Genomic DNA, 16,597 nt, shown 5'->3' on the forward strand with positions numbered 1-16,597 from the left:
TTCGCGCAATACTCCTGCGTTTTATAAATTTACAGCTACCTCTGTCGGAGAGTTCTTACGTGTCTACATAGTACAATGAGTCCATGCAAGATTCATTGTGAAATTTTTAGAATGCCTAATTTAGATTCAATGTACAGAACTCGATAATCTTAACGGAAATAAGCATTAAACAGTAGTAGAGTACTAAATGCTATACACATAATTTAAAATCCTCCATTTCGGTCCAATTATGATTAACAAAATAGTATTGTTCATTTATTCTCTAACAGGCAACCAATTAATAAAAAACAACGAATCTGCAACAGAGAAACGTACTTCTTTATGCATGTGTGACTGAATCGCATTATTAAGAGCAGGTGCCATAAATGATGATAACGAATTAATTTTCTCATGGCTATTGTGAAGGCTTCTCTGACGCGTCGATTGCGAAAGGTGCATAAGCTTTCGTTTCACCGCATTTGTTGTTTTTGCTGACTACAGTTTCCCCTGCGTTCGATGTAGGTCGAGATATTTTCTCATACATTTAAAGATCTCTAACAATGGATTATTAAAACTTTCAAACGATTTAATTTTATTTGCAAATAATTTCGTATATTTTTGAAATTATACCAATAACCTCGGTCCAAAGGTGGATATGCACCTCATAATAGCCTCATCCAATTTCGCTCCGTACGGAACCTTGGCCAATAGTAGCAGTTCCAAAAATTAATTGGAGAAATAATAATGCTTCGTTTTTGCTCAAAATCCTATTTTGTTGGAATGAAATGCCATTAGCGAGGGACGCGTATAGTCACAGAGGCTGGCAAAAGTTGTTTCACTCGTTTATAACAATCGTCGGAAATTTTGGTCCGCGGGATTCGAAACCGCGACTTGCGTCAGACAGTGAAAACGGTGGACAAATAGTTCTTACGCCAACCATATCCATGACGTTGGATCACTTCATACGTGTCCATAGCATTTTATGGATAGGCTTTCGAAATTGTAAGTTACATATGTCATTGCGGTGTAAAATATTTCTTAATGCATACTCTTTGGGGCATATCCATAAAAAAGATAGTTAATAAGCAATTTTGTGTCTCTCATATCCCGGGCAAAATGCACTTAAATTAGGAGCCAACAAATTACAATAAGATAGAATGAAAATAGGCATGAAAAAAATGAACCAAATATCTCACATTCATGAAAGAATTTCCGCAGCGCGGATTAGGGAATGCACAAATCATCAATGAATAATAGAACAGGACACATAACGGTATCATTTGTGACTTAGCAGAAATTATGGACGCCCATAATTAAAAATGACTTTGTGCTGGGCAGGACAAGTTTCGCTATACTGTGACGTAGTTATGACCACATGATCTGAGTGTACGTGTTGTGCCATGTACCTTAAATAAAAAGTATGGAAACTACAAATTATTTTTAAATAATGGAGAGCCAGAATACTTGTTAACATCTTACGAAATATCATATGGAATAAGTAGTTTGTGAAGTTATAGGCAAATGCCTCAGTAACCCTTTGAAATAAGATAAGTTATTTGACCAATACCGATCAAAGGAACACACTGGTCTACTTCACAGTTAATATTCACTACGCCATAAACTCATTTACGTTCCGTGTCCTTATAATTCGCGACAAATAGGGTGAGGGGGATTCCCCCCCTCACGCTTTTTGTCGCGAAAATAGCTTTTTTTCCCTCTCATAAATAGCTTTTTTGGTTCCGAGGAGCATATAGCTTGAGTAAGGCAAAGTCAATATATGTGTGTGTATATATATATATATATATATATATATATATATATATATATATATATATATATATATATATATATATATAACGATTGTACGGAAAAACTCACACGAGCGGCACAATAATGGACAGACACAATATAACACTAATAGAATAGAATAGCAACATTTAAAAGGACACTCACACGGTAAATTGTTCGAGCTTTCGGCCCTCTCAGAGTTCAAGAGGGCCGAAAGCTCGAACAATTTACCGTGTGAGTGTCCTTTTAAATGTTGCTATTCTATTCTATTTGTGTTATATTGTGTCTGTCCATTATATATATATAAACATTAAACATACACAATTTATATGCCTTCAAATTCACAATAAAACTTCTTCATATCACCTTTATGTTGATTTTCATAAACAAATCGTGTAATTATCGTGCGCCGAGTGACACTTGAAAAATTATATAAATGAAATGACAAGATGTTTATCTTGGAATTAGCGTTGAACTCCTTAAAACCAAGGCCTTCCATCTTCCTCTTCCATGGTCTTCCACCCGAAAAATATGGTGATCATAATGAATTGATGAATAATATAACCTGTCTGAATAGTTTATCCAGCCCTTAAGTTAGCAAATAAAAGTGCTCATAGTCTAGAATTTCTTCGGGATTTTTTAACACCTTAAGTATACATCCTCTATGCAACAGTGGCTTAAATTTTGATCGTTGGAGCTCCAATTATTCATTCAAATCTGCACTCGGGACACCGAAAAACTGGCTGGAGTCAGCGCGAATTTAAAATATTTTTTTCCGTGACGCAAATCCTGGATTCGCCCGTCGGTAACCTCGGGGAAGCAGTGCGACGCGTGCTCATCCTCGCCCTCTGGGCGGTGGTTTCCAACGAAAATGCCGATAGAGCAGCTTGCCTTGGCCGAATATCAAACCGTCGACGTGGCACACGCGAACTCCCCTTGCTTCAATCTCCGTGGCCAATTATTCAATCGAGGCCTGACGAAAGGGTCAGAATGTTGGGAGTTGAGGTGGGAGGAGATCCCAAGGGAATAGGGAAGTGGTGTCGCGGGAGGGGGGGGAGCGGGGGGAAACGGATCCACAGAGGGAGGAGTGGATAGGGGAGGGGCACGGCGAGACCTCAGAGCCGGCTTATTTCGCAGACCGGGAAAACGTGAAGATCCATAAATTACATCGATGCAGTGAGTTTTGGTTGATTATTTCGATTCAAAAACCCATGGCGAGTTTCTCCTATGTCAATTTATACGTTCCCGTTTTTAATGAGATTTTTTAGTGATATTGTAGTTTTTCCGGCACCATAGCTATTTCGATTCCTCTAACGTCATACGTGAAGGGCGCTGAAGCAGAAAAACGAAGATTAATAATAATATAGTCATCTAATGTGATAAAATTTTTTAGCTAATTTTTCTTACAGGAACAGACAGTTGCTAACATAGAAGTAGCTTGGGTTATGAATATTGGCACATCACTAACTTAATTATTCCAACATGGAAACACTAACTACAAGTATAATGCTAGTGATTTTGCTTGTGCCCATTCTCACTTCCCAAGCTCCTCAGCAATCTTCTGAAATGAAAAGTAAGTAGACCAATTACATACTGTCAATAATTATTATTAATTGTGAGGTCAAATATTTTGGTATACATAAAAAAGAATCCAAAGATAAAAAAATCACTTAACCTGTCTGTACTATCAAATTCAATTTCTTTTGAATACAAGGTTTTTTTATCGGTTTTAAGTATACTCAATGGTCATCGGAGATTACTGGTAGACATAACTGCCAGACAATGAGTCATAAGGGTGAATGGAAGAGACATTGCTAATGGGATAAGTTTGTCTCTTTTACAATAAATGATGATGTCATAAATATTTAAAGCAAAAATTAGGACATACTCAGTACCTTATTCTTCAGAATTAATTTTTTTAAATTAATACTGGAGAACATGGGGGATGTAAAAAATAATGGAATCATATGCACGAAATGTATCCTGGTACATATACTCTGCTGTATTAGTAGTCAACAAAAATCATAGTTTAAAGTGTCAACAGCAGTTCCACTGGATATGAATTTAAAGAATTTTATCCTCATTTATTTTTTTACTCCATCACTGCACATTGGATTACCATGCACCCATAATAAATATAATAAGGTTTAATCACAACAATCAACTAAAAGTTATTTTACATTACCTATTCAAATTTGATTTTTTCATTTAAATAGGGTGTAGCCGAGCATTTCTGACAATATCTTCACTTTGGAGACCACACAGCTACAGCAGCAGAACAGGAACCGAAACGGAATTGGAGCTGAACTGGGAAACTAACTGCAATCCAGAATACATTGACTCAGTGGCATTATTTACAGAATATCCTCGGTAAATGAAATTCTCAAAAGCATCAATTTTATGGAGCAATATATAGTTTTTTGTGCTTAGAAGGTTATAAATTATATGTAGCTTCATGTGACCTGTACATATATGTTTTGATGTGTTTGGCTTTGTAGTTAATGTAATTTAAAGATTTATGACTGCTTTTCATATATGAGTCATGACTTACATAATCTTGAGTTACATTTAAGGAATAAAGGTGCCACTCCATTACTGCAAGTTCCCACTAAACAATATCCAGGATACTTCAGAACCAATTACACATTTGGTGACACACTCTTACCAGGGGGATGGCAATTGGTTGATGATGAAGAGGATAGTGGAAATGCTGATTCAGAAAAGAAATCTTCAGAAGAATGGGAATCTGAAAGTGGAAAGGTAAATCATAAATTTGTGACTATCTAATTAGTTATTCTTAAGTAGCCAGCTGACTGCTGCTTAAAAAAATAGAATATACCAGCAGTCAATGACTAGTTTGAGCATTGAAACATTTAAATCGAAAAGGAAAGGGATAATGTATAAAGGAAATTCATTACAGCACATTCATTACTTTTATTTTGGCACAGGTAACTATCCAAATAGTTGCCACCACATTCTAACTTAATATTTTCTATGGAATACAAAAATGAATTTGCTTAGTGTATTTCGTATTCTCTTATCATAAATTCTCGTCTAATCCAAATGAAACAAAATTACCCATTAAAAGGTAATGATTATGCATCATCATTTCTAGTCAGCAGAAAGTAAAAATCACAATGAAGGAAAAATTGAGGTAAGAAGGGAGAACTATGGTGAAAAAGCCAGCCAGGAGCCAATAAATGGTGATCACTGTTTTCCTTTCTGGATAGCTGCATATGCCAATAAAACAATTGTTTATACAGACTGTCTTAAAATCAGACCAACATGGATTTGGGACCACAGGTAAGCTATGTGAAATAATGTCAGTATAATTAAATATCTGACACTTCCTTCTCATTTTTTTATTATTTTTAAATGAAGTATCATACACATTAGCCATTTTTCAGTTACCATAAGTTAGAGCCTCTCAGATTTGAATGCTGATTTGTAATTACATCAAAATTAATTTACATTATTTAGTTTCCTCCACTTCGCTATAAAATTTTTCCTCAAAATAAACTTGGTGTCTCATGAAAATACTCTAGATAAACAACAGAAATACTAATAACCTCAAGACTATGCAGCAGTGGCATTAGTAGGGGGGGTAAGAAGAAGCAGTTGACCTCTCAACCTACGAAGCTGAACCTCACATATATAGCCAAGAACCACTGATTTTCAGCATAATTGCACTACATGAAGGTTTTATGAGAGAATTTTTGGTAACATAATATCGTCACAACAATATTTCTTTTCATCCCAAGCAGTGTAATGTTCTTTTAACCAGTAATGCACCCAATCCACCTCCCCCATATTCCTTTCCATAATCATCCCTTACTCCTGCCATACACCCTCCCCTCCTCTAACATGCCATCTGAGTATCTTCCCTTCCACAGTTCTCTTCTCCTACAAATATTACTCAATTCACATTTCCCATGAGCATCCTGTTACTCTCCAAATTAAAGGCATAGTTATAGACATTTTATATTATTTTGACCTAAGCTGGCAAATTAACTTTCATGTTGGCCTTTGCCGAAAGGTTTTGGGATACACCTCAAACATTGGCTGCACGTAATACAATTCTAACATGATCAGAGTTAACAAAAAAAACCTATAAAAGCAGAGAATGAACTTCACAGAAAATATAACTAACCCATTTTTCCTTGGAATAGGGCCTGCATGAGCTGATGTACCCACTCTGTCACTCACAATACATGGGAAAGTTTGAAGTGTTGATTACTATTGTGAAATTTAAATATTTAACTGTCTAAAAAAATGGACTCCTAAATATATTTTTGCTTGAACTCTTTTTATCATGTAGCAGTATATGAATAAATGTGACAATATAAATTGAAGTCAAGAAATGCAAATTGATTATTGAGTAGTAAGTACATTAAATTTTTAGGATGTTTAACATTTTTATTCATTTATTATTCTTTCACAATTATAGCATTGTTTCACATTTATAATTTCTTTCTAAACATAATATTTACGAGTAGTAGTAGTATTTAGGGGAGGCAACTGACAGCTGAGGTCATTTGTGCCATAGGGGATGGACAGGAAAGGATGAAGGCTTTCCTGTCCATCCCTAAAGGCACAAATGACCTCAGCTGTCAGTTGCCCCACCTAAATACTACTACTCCATGGATGGTCTCTCCAATTGCTTCCTCCAAACTGTGATGGCCAAACCCCATAAAGTGAATTCCATAATACCGTATTTTCCCATCGATTACGTGAGCATTATCCATACAAAAATGTTCAGATGATCAAAAAAATGATGATGCGCGGTATGTAATGAAAATTGATAAAATCCAAGCATAGACGTATTTTTACACACCCTATATATAATTTTTACGTGCATATATATATTTACATATATATTTATACATATATATATATATATATATATATATATTTACATATATATTTATACATATACATATATATATATATATATATATATATATATATATATATACACGTTCAAAATAATTATGAACCCCTGGGCAAGCGGTATCTATACAAATTCATGATAACTACAAGGTTCTGGGTGCACGTCACACATAAGGTTCACCTTATCAATGGGAATATATGGTAAATGCTTTAATTATAACATGAAATGACCTCACTTAACCACCAACTCTTGTCATCCAGTCCCACCTGAGGGTAAATCTGAGATGCAGAGATGGATTTCACTTCCACTTCTAGCATCCACAATTGTTATCTCAATCAAAAATATTACTTTTTTACCAAAGGTCCGAGTTAGGAGATATGTCACTTCGTTCTCTCCTCATTCCTGGAACCCACAATTCAGGATGCTACAAGAGAGTAACTGGTTTATCAAACCAAAATTCCCGAAGGAATTCATTCTCATCAAGATTCTTACTCACTCAAGATTTGGACATTTACACTCAACTAGTATATGGGGTGAGTTTTCTGGATGACTTATTATCATAAGGTAATCTACCAGTTAAGGTAAGCTTTTGGATGGACACAACTACCAAATAAATATTTTGAGACTCTTAACAAAACACAATCCAGCAACCTACTCAACATCAAGTCCTTCTCCATCTCAGTGTACTTTCTTCATCCCATCCAACATCCCTATCCTGTTCCTGTCTTTTGCCTAACATTCTCCCCTTCATTACAGTCTTCAATATCTCACTGCCGATCAGCATGCCCTTCATAAATTTTTCCTGCCTCCTTAGGATTTCTCCCAACAAACCCCTCTCCTTGCTCACCATACCAAATACTTCCTCATTTATTTTCCTTTCAGTCCATTTCACCTTCTACATTCTTCTCCACATCCACATTTCAAAAGCCTCCACTCTACTTTTATTGATCTGCTTCAGTAAGCACGTTTCCATGCTCCATATCAAAGTTTTCATGAGTCTTTTCCTAACATCCTTACTCAATGTCCCTGTTATCAACTCCCGCCTCATGAAAGCCACTTTGCCAAGCGCAATTCTTCTCCTCACGTCCCAACTACTTTGACCATGTTGTCCAAAACACTTCCAAGATATGTAAACTGTTCTACCTGCTCTATCTTTTGACCTCCTATTTTAATGTTTAACTTAGCCATTCTCTCTCTGGAAAACTGCACTACCTTTGCTTTATTTCAATTTAATCTCATCCCATATCTATAGCACTGAATTTCCAATACACTCAGCAATACTTGCAACCCCTTGGCTGACTGACAAACAAAAGCTTGTCACTGTCAAATCTAACTGATTTTACAAATTCCCCTCTGACTTTCATTCCTACCCCCAGTTCTTCCCATGCCTCTTTGATCATTTCCTCCACATATACGTTGAACAACACCAGTGATAATGGACAACCCTGCCCTACACCTCTTCCTAACACGGCCCATCTGGACTCAATCTGAGACATGTACAGGTTGTGAATTAGCCTCCTGTCCCTCCAATCTATTACTATTTTCTGCAATATACTCATTAGTTTTTCCCAATTCACTCTATCAAACGCTTTTTTGAAATCTATGAAACAGGCAAATACCTCCTGGTTTTATTCTATATTCCTCTCGATTAATAATCTCATTACTGCAATGGCATCATGCGTACGTCTCCCCATCCTAAACCCAAACTGATCATCCCCTAAGTAATCATTTGCCCTACCCTATCCTTTTGTTGATGATCCTGTGAACCAATTTAGCTGTGTGGGATATCAAACTTATTGTCCTGTAGTCCTCACAAGATGTAGCCTTTACCATTTTCGGAATAGGAGCCAACACTGATCTCACCAAGTCTTCCAGCCAGATTCCTTCCTCATATATGCTACGAATCAATCGACACAGTCTCTTCCTTCCATATTTTCCTAAAACTTTTAGTAGTTCCGTGAGAATGTTGTCTACCACCACGGCCTTATTTGATTTCATCTCCCTTAATTACCATTATATCTCATCTGCGAATATGCCTCAACCTAAGCTATCTTCATCTACATCATATTCTCTTTCTGTCTAACTTTGCTGGCCTATGTTCTTTTCCATACAGTTTTTCTATATATTTCTTCGACCTCTCTTGCATCTTTTCTGTTTACTATTATCTTATCTGTAAATGTTAACACAGATCTTCCTTTCTTACTTCCTGATGGTGTTTTAACCTCGTATAGCAAACCAATTTTACCCTTCCTCTGCCAACTTTCCATGTCCTTGCACTGTGTTTTCCACCATGCTTCTTTTGCTTTATTTATTACCCGTCTCAATTTATTATTTAACTCTTTGTTCTTCATTTTGCCTAACTCTGTGTTTACATTCTTCCATTTCCTTTTCTCTTCCATCTTAGTAATCATCTCATCCGTGATCCATGGTTTCTTTGTCCTTCTCCCATTAACGGTTCCCATAGCTTCTTTTGCAGCTTTCGATATTCCTTTTTGATACATTCCAATTATTCTTCAATAGTACTCAGCTCTTTACCATTATCCATGATTTTCTCTATAGCCAGCTGATACTCCTTCCTCGTCAATCCATTTAATGCTTCTACATTCCATTACATAACCCACCACCCCTGCCTTATCTTTTTCAAATAAACGTTAAATTTCATAACTGAATTGAGGTTAGAGTCCGCACCCGCTCCAGGGAAGCTGTGTGAATTGATCAGTTTCTGAATCTGTTCCTAACCATAGTATAATCTAACTGATATCTTTCTGAGTCACCTGGCATTTTCCATGTATACCTATGCCTTTTGTGATGTCTAAAACAGGCTTCGGTGATGACTAACCCCTGTCTCCTACAGAACTGAATTACTTTCTCCCCATGGTCATTCCTCGTACATAAACCGTAGTCCCCTACCTAATCAACCTATATTCACCAATTGTTGCATTCCAATCCCCCATCACTATCAAATGCTTCCCGGCAGGAAAACACACGATTATATCCTCTAACTGATCATATATCCAATCGACTTCTTCCTCTTTATGATTACTCGGTGGCATGTATACCTGGAGAATGGCCACGTTCATCGGTTCTGCTTTTATCACTGCTAGTATTATTCTATCCATTGTTTGTTCTATGTAGACCACGCTTCTTCTGACGTCTTCATTCATTATTATGGCAATCCCTTGTTGGCTCTTGTTCCCACCGCTCTATATTATTCTATAACTGTCACCACAATAATTCCCACTATCCTTCCATCTTACCTCACATAAACTTAAAATATCTATATTTCCTCTTTCTATCTCTTGCTTAATATTTTCTAATTTTCCTGTCCTCAACACAGTCTTAACATTCAAAGTTCCTATTCTAACTAATTTGGTCTTCTTCTTTTGCATCTTCTGTCCTACTGCTGTCAGATTTCCTTACAAGGGTTTTGTGAGTTGAGGACCGCAGGAGCCTTTCCTCTCCCACTGCCAGTCACGACACACAGCCGATTGAGCCGAGTCCCATAGTTGCCAGGACTGAAATTCTCTATAGTGTCCATCATTATATTCTTGTGCATGATAATTGAGGTGACTTTCCATTACCTTCCTCAATAGTATTTTTAACGTGACATCATCGCTTAATATCTGCCCTACTGGGGTCAAATGCCTTTGCAGCAGGCTCACTGAGGAACAGATACTGCGTGGACTACCTTTCGTCTGGCTCCTAAACTTCGACCTATCTGGTATGGATGACCCTGCCAGGAGCAATTATTATTACCCCTGCCAGCACAGCTCTAGGGATTATAGGAACACTCAAGCCCTTCCATCACGTCAAGGTTGTAGTCCAGGAGAGGGGTTCTGGATGACTACCAATCAAAATTTGAGATTGAAACTAAATAATTTCCCTACAACTGAATAAAAAAGTAAACTGTTATGAATTGAGGCAGCAATTTATAACTGCAAATAAATAATAAAATAAATAGTCACAAGCCTTGCTTGAGTGTACAAATTTTTAGATAATTCAATAAATATATTAAAACACTCTAGAGGTGAATACAAAATAAATGAATTCAGAACCATTGAGGTTTTAAATGCAATTTCTGAATGAGTTTTGGGTAAAGGAAATCGCTCATTGAGTTAGTAATTATTTTTATCCCCAAAATTAATTATGGTATAGAACTATATCTATGATTACCTAATTATAAAGTATGGAATTAAAATACTTTTGAAAAAATCTAAGGCCATCGTTACCCATCCAACTGGGGAACGCTGTAAACTTAAACCCACTACCATTTCTGCATAATATTGAAAATATCATTCATAGAATTTTGACAAGAGTGCAGAAATGTCAAAAGAAAGGATAAATTACTGAATTAGTTTTTAATTGCTAGATTATTCACAAGGATTTTTTTCCTTAGAACTAGTCCTCAGTTTATATCAAAACAATAGGCATGGCAAGGGATTAAAGCAAATACATAGGTACCTATGGCATGTACTGTTAAGTTTTGATTGATTGCTGAAGTGAGACCTTTGAGGGAAGCCCAAGACACTTGGTTCACAGTGCCAACCAACGTTTAACCTGCCTCTTACATACACACAGGGGACAAGAGCATTGCCATAAAGGTATGATCACCCATCCAAACTGCTTTTAGGCCCAACATTACTTAAGTGACCTAATGGTATTGATGTGTTATGCAATATGGGCTTAGCCCACTGTTAACACTCAGTGAGAGCACAATTAAAAAACTAAATAAATTTTAAATAGGAAGATGGAAAATACGAATGCAATAGATTTTAAGTCAATGCATAATGGATATCGGTGGCTAAAGACTGATTATGCATATACAGCAATAAAATTGACTAAAAATCATCCCATCCATCATAGAGTATGCTTGCTAACATGAAAGGAAGACTTTTAGCTTCTAAAATTTAATTGCGTTCATAAAAATACATCTTCTAAAACATTGATTTAATGGGATGAAAACTAATACTTAAGTGTTAGTTAGTTTCATTAGTGCAAAACTTGTTCTGGCATGAATTAAGATTGAATAACAACTTTTGTAGGTTGCAAGAGATAACTGATTAAGTAAAATTTCTACTAGTGATTAAGATACAGTAACTTATAAAATAAGGCTTTTATCCTAATGAAATTCTCTGTCAAAGACATAAATCATACATCATATGCAACTAAAGCAATCCTATAACTTCCTGAATAAGCTATCAAAAATTATCTATTGAACTAATTAAACTCATCATTGCAGGTTATTAATTCAAGGATTTGCTTGCAGCCGCTCTCCAAACAATCAAGTGACCTGCCTTTTTCATTCCCTCATATTTCCTTGCACTGACATCTTCCATCACCTCATTCTCATAGTTCATCCTATCGTTTTCCTCTATAACTCTTCCCCTATATGTTTTCTTCGATCATGGTCTTCAAAAAGCTTTCCTGACTCTTTATTTGTCCAATCAGTTAACCTTTTTTCAAGTGTCCTTCATAGGTTTCTCTCTTCACCAACTCTTTGGAGTAAGCACTTCTTCATTAACTACTCCAGCAATTCAATTTATTTAAATTATTAATCAATAGAATCACATTTGCATTGCCTACAATCTTATTTTCTCTGATGTTTAAATCATCCAAGTCTGACTAATATAGAGAAGTAAACTCTGAATATAAGTTTTAATGAACTTCCTTATGTCTGAGCCAGTATTATTTCCTTCTAAAGAACTTGTAGTATTTGAGGTAGCACATATACAGGCCTGTATCCAATTGATGAGGCTCTTGTATGCATCTTCACATATAAATCATAAATAAATATAGTTTTCATTTTATTGAAAATTTTGGGTATTTCAATCAGTCTGTATTTTTCTGATAACAATGCTGTAGAAGTGGAATGGAGACATCAAATTAATAATTGCATATATCCTCAATCACACAGATTCGTTACTTAGACATCAGAGTGGGATATTATCCTTCGACCCCTGAGCTATTTTGGGTCAACCATGATGTGGCACGACTGTTACCTCTTCAGCTGGTTCTTGAGGGAGTGAAACAGTTCTTACGAAGAAGCCCAGATCCCATTCTTCTCGATCTGCATAGATTTCCTGTGGGTTTCTCTGACAGACGGCGGGGACGTCGGAAACAGCACAGTAGGGCCTCTCCTGCCCACCGACTCTTAGTGGAATTACTTTGGAATGAACTAGGTAACTTATCAAGAATTCAAAATTTTTGGCAACGGAAGCAAGCCAATTTTAGAAGCCTCATTTTCCTTCACTCTCTTTGTTTATAAAAATTAATAATAAACAAGCACAATTATACGAATTTCTTGGCAGGGTAGTTAATTGAAGCACTAATTTAAATCAATGCACTGCTTTTTGAAGGTATATTAGACTAAAAACGAACACTGATATCTAATTTATGTTATCATTGACCAAGTGGCAGGATTATTTAAAATTATAATTGGTAGCCATCTAAATGATAGCATGAAACTATTTAATTGCCCCAGTCTGATGCTTTGTTTTTTCCCACATTTCTTTTCCCATACATGCCAAGTATTATTTCTATGCATATGAACATAAATTGTTTTTTAAGAGAATAATCCAACCCATTAATACAGTTCTTAGGGATAGTAGCTTTGACTTATTTGATACTTGAAAGTGTGGCTTATGGCCCAACAGAGATAGAATTATTTAATTGGAGTTTAATCATGCCATTTGGTAGCAATTCACGATTTTGTGCATATTTTTACTGGTTTTAAAGGTACCTGTATCTCTTATGTCTTGGCAGATTTGAAATTCAATTATTTTTCCACATAATTATTAGAGCCATTTAAATTAACATCTTCCAGTGCAAAAAGGTGCCTGAAATTCTAACCCCTGGGTGTTCAACTACTTCTTTTACACTTTAAAATTTTTATCATGGCTATACACCTATGTAGATGCATTAATCTATACTATAACTGCAAAATGAATTTTCATGTTTTTCATTTGCTTTAGTGCAAAACTACTTGACAATTATCATTAAATTGTTAAATATCTGCTCTATGTGATACTACAATATTCGATAACCAGCAAATGTGATGGTTTTCCCTGAGAAACAAATCAATAATGGAAGTAACAGACTACTATTTTATTCCAGTTTTACTTATCTGGAAAGAGGATACTGTAATACATCCCTCTTAGATCTTATTGATTATTTTGCAAGTTTTAGGTTTCAAAAGCTTCGGCTCTTTTGTAGGTGAATTCACTCCAGCAGATGCATCAGTGCCAATAAACACCCTTTGGAAAAGTGGCCGACGCCTCCTCATTTCCTATGCCGACAAGGCTTCTCGAGAGGAATTCCCATGGCTGAGAGGGGAGATGAATCTCACTAATGGGAAAGCAAGTGGCAGGCTGTGGAATAAATCACCATCCGTCACTGTAACACAAGAATGGGGAAATGTTCAGAACAGCAGTCAGCTTTATGATTTTCTCTCCAAGACGATTGATAAGAGGAAAAAGCTGTGGGGATGGAGGTAAGAAAACACTTTTTACTAGACAAAGATTAATCTTGAGTTGGTTCTATATACTAAAAATTTGCAATCAAAGCAAAATTATTGCATTTAAATTAAATTTTAGAAATCCCCCAACTGTAAAACTCAGGAGACACTGAAATAACAGGATTCTAAATTTATCATATGATGGGATATATCTGATGATATAGAGGAAATTGTATAGGGGAAAGGGGAAATTTAGTCCCATCTTAAAGATGTGCATGAAATTTCTATTGAATGCTCCCCTTCCAAAATAATGAATGTTTAATATATGTGCACTTAAACTTAGTTTAGAGATTGGAATCAGTAAAAATATTTTTTTCTAGTTTTATAACCTTTCTACATAAATTCAATGAGCAACTGTTTAGCTCTGCAAGGTCAACAATTCTCTTTTAATACCAAGAAAGCAATTGCATAACAATTTCTTCTCTGATAAAATAATAGAGAAAAATATGTAAATGAAGGACTTGTAAGGCCAACCAGTCTTATTGTTTGGATATTGCAGGATGCTATTTACTTAATTCTTTATTCCACAAGGTCAGACAGACATTGGAGAGCATCAAATTCGAACCATGTATCGCAAACAAACACAAAAAACCAAATGTATAATTATCATATATCAAACAATAATTAATACTCTAGGTATTCAGAGATGCTGTAAAGATATACTCAAAGAGGAAAACATTTAATTTAAATTTAACATTTGGTATTGGAGAAATAAATTTCAATATTTGTGGTAGATGATTGCATGTTTGAGAGGTAAAACTTTGGCTATTTTCGTTAGACTTGAGTTTCATCTGACCAGGTGTACATTTTGATCGCCTTATATGCACGGGTATGGAAACAGCTATTTCATAAGAAGATGCTATTAATTTCTTTTACAAAAATGGACCAATGAAAAATATATACACAGGGTAATGCTAGAGTAATGAACTCATTACTGTAGGAAACTACATGCATAGCAAAGGGTATCCTTTTCTTTAGCATGTAGGTGACTGCTATATTTGATGACAGGCCCATTTACTTTAATAAACAAGTTGGAAAAGCCCGGACTCAAATTATCTGCTAGGAAAAATCCAATTATTTCCTTCTCAAATATTTTCACAAACTGGGCTATTGTGAATGAACTATAAATTTTGAGTAAAATTATTTGCTGCTTTCACCTCCAACAAAAGGATTTCCATAGAAGAAACTAAATTTAAACTGCCTTGAAAACTACTTCCAAGAAGATACATACCTCTGATGCTTCTTTGTGGCCCATATTATATAACCATCAGATACAATGTCTATAATGTTTAGGATTTACCTCATACCATCATATGCATATTTAGTCATTTTCATTTTCTTAATTTTAGAATCCAATCATTAACACCATGCTCATCTTTTACAGTGGGAATGGAGAGCTGTGGTCTTCAATGGCAGAACTAACACCCACACCAATGGATGTAGTATTTTCTCGTCCAGGCACAGGTCTTCGACAGATGGCACATGATGTAAATCGTAATGTAACTAGGTGGTTCAGAGACCTATGGTGGCAAGATGCAAATATTGTGGCCACAGATTTCTTTCGAGGAGCAAACCTAATAGATGTGGCAGTTGAATCAAATCTCCGACGCTCCCATGTATAAAAGGACAAATATTTATGAGAATGGTATTTCACCTTATCCTCATAAATGAGTCATCATTCAAAATGGAAACATTTCTAGATGTATATAATAAATATTTTTATCAATATAAATGGCCTTTTTTAAATTACTCTCTTTTACATAGCAAATGTTAAATACAATCAAGAAGATGTTCTATTTATTTTTCCATAGAAAGTGCTGTCAATTCTAAGATGTAATGGGATTAGAGTTCTATGACATATTCAGAAAACTTGGTCAGTAATATGGAATTCTTTAAGATCTGCAGCAGCTGTAATTTTTAGGTAAAGAAGCATATACAGAGGTGATGTTAATAACAGCATGAGCAAAACAACTTGAGTGATAACTAGCACATGTAATTTAAAAGAAATAAGTGAGTGCAATTGCTATCATCATAGCTAAACTATAGCTTAGATCTTTATGCATACTTACTTTTAATGACCTAATAAAAGAATGAATTTAAGCACATTGCTTGATTACACAGACGAATATTAAACATTGCATGGCAACCCCTTACAGAATGTTAACAAGCAAAATCAATAAATAAAATTCGCTGCCATGATTAAAAATTCATTTTTAACAACTACTTGCATATGTGTAATTATGGTGGCCTTGTTAAAATTTGATGATAGCTTCCATTCCAAGGCCACTTAATAGTCCTTATAATAATTGAAGTAGGGACGTAATCTAGGGAATTCAAGTAAACCATTCCCATGTGACTATGATTACACATCTTGGGTTTCTTTGGAATTTTATCATTGATGCCACTTTAGCTCAGCTATGAAAAAA

The 16,597-nt window shown here is 35.4% G+C and overlaps 1 protein-coding gene across 1 annotated transcript; it reads left to right on the forward strand.

Annotated features, from left to right (window-relative positions):
* The first annotated feature begins 2,859 nt into the window (after positions 1–2,859).
* On the forward strand, positions 2,860–15,938 carry LOC139698635 (PI-PLC X domain-containing protein 1-like). The gene is made up of 9 exons (XM_071597491.1): positions 2,860–2,943; positions 3,177–3,340; positions 3,984–4,137; positions 4,341–4,527; positions 4,883–5,070; positions 7,020–7,191; positions 12,573–12,837; positions 13,871–14,147; positions 15,556–15,938. The coding sequence occupies exons 2-9, from the start codon at positions 3,250–3,252 to the stop codon at positions 15,791–15,793; spliced, it is 1,572 nt and encodes a 523-aa protein (XP_071453592.1). The 5' UTR covers positions 2,860–2,943; positions 3,177–3,249; the 3' UTR covers positions 15,794–15,938.
* Positions 15,939–16,597: the final 659 nt, after the last annotated feature.

The sequence above is a fragment of the Hetaerina americana genome, unplaced genomic scaffold (genome assembly GCF_022747635.1).
Source record: "Hetaerina americana unplaced genomic scaffold, ioHetAmer1.1.p SCAF_10, whole genome shotgun sequence".
Classification (NCBI taxonomy): Eukaryota; Metazoa; Arthropoda; class Insecta; order Odonata; family Calopterygidae; genus Hetaerina; species Hetaerina americana.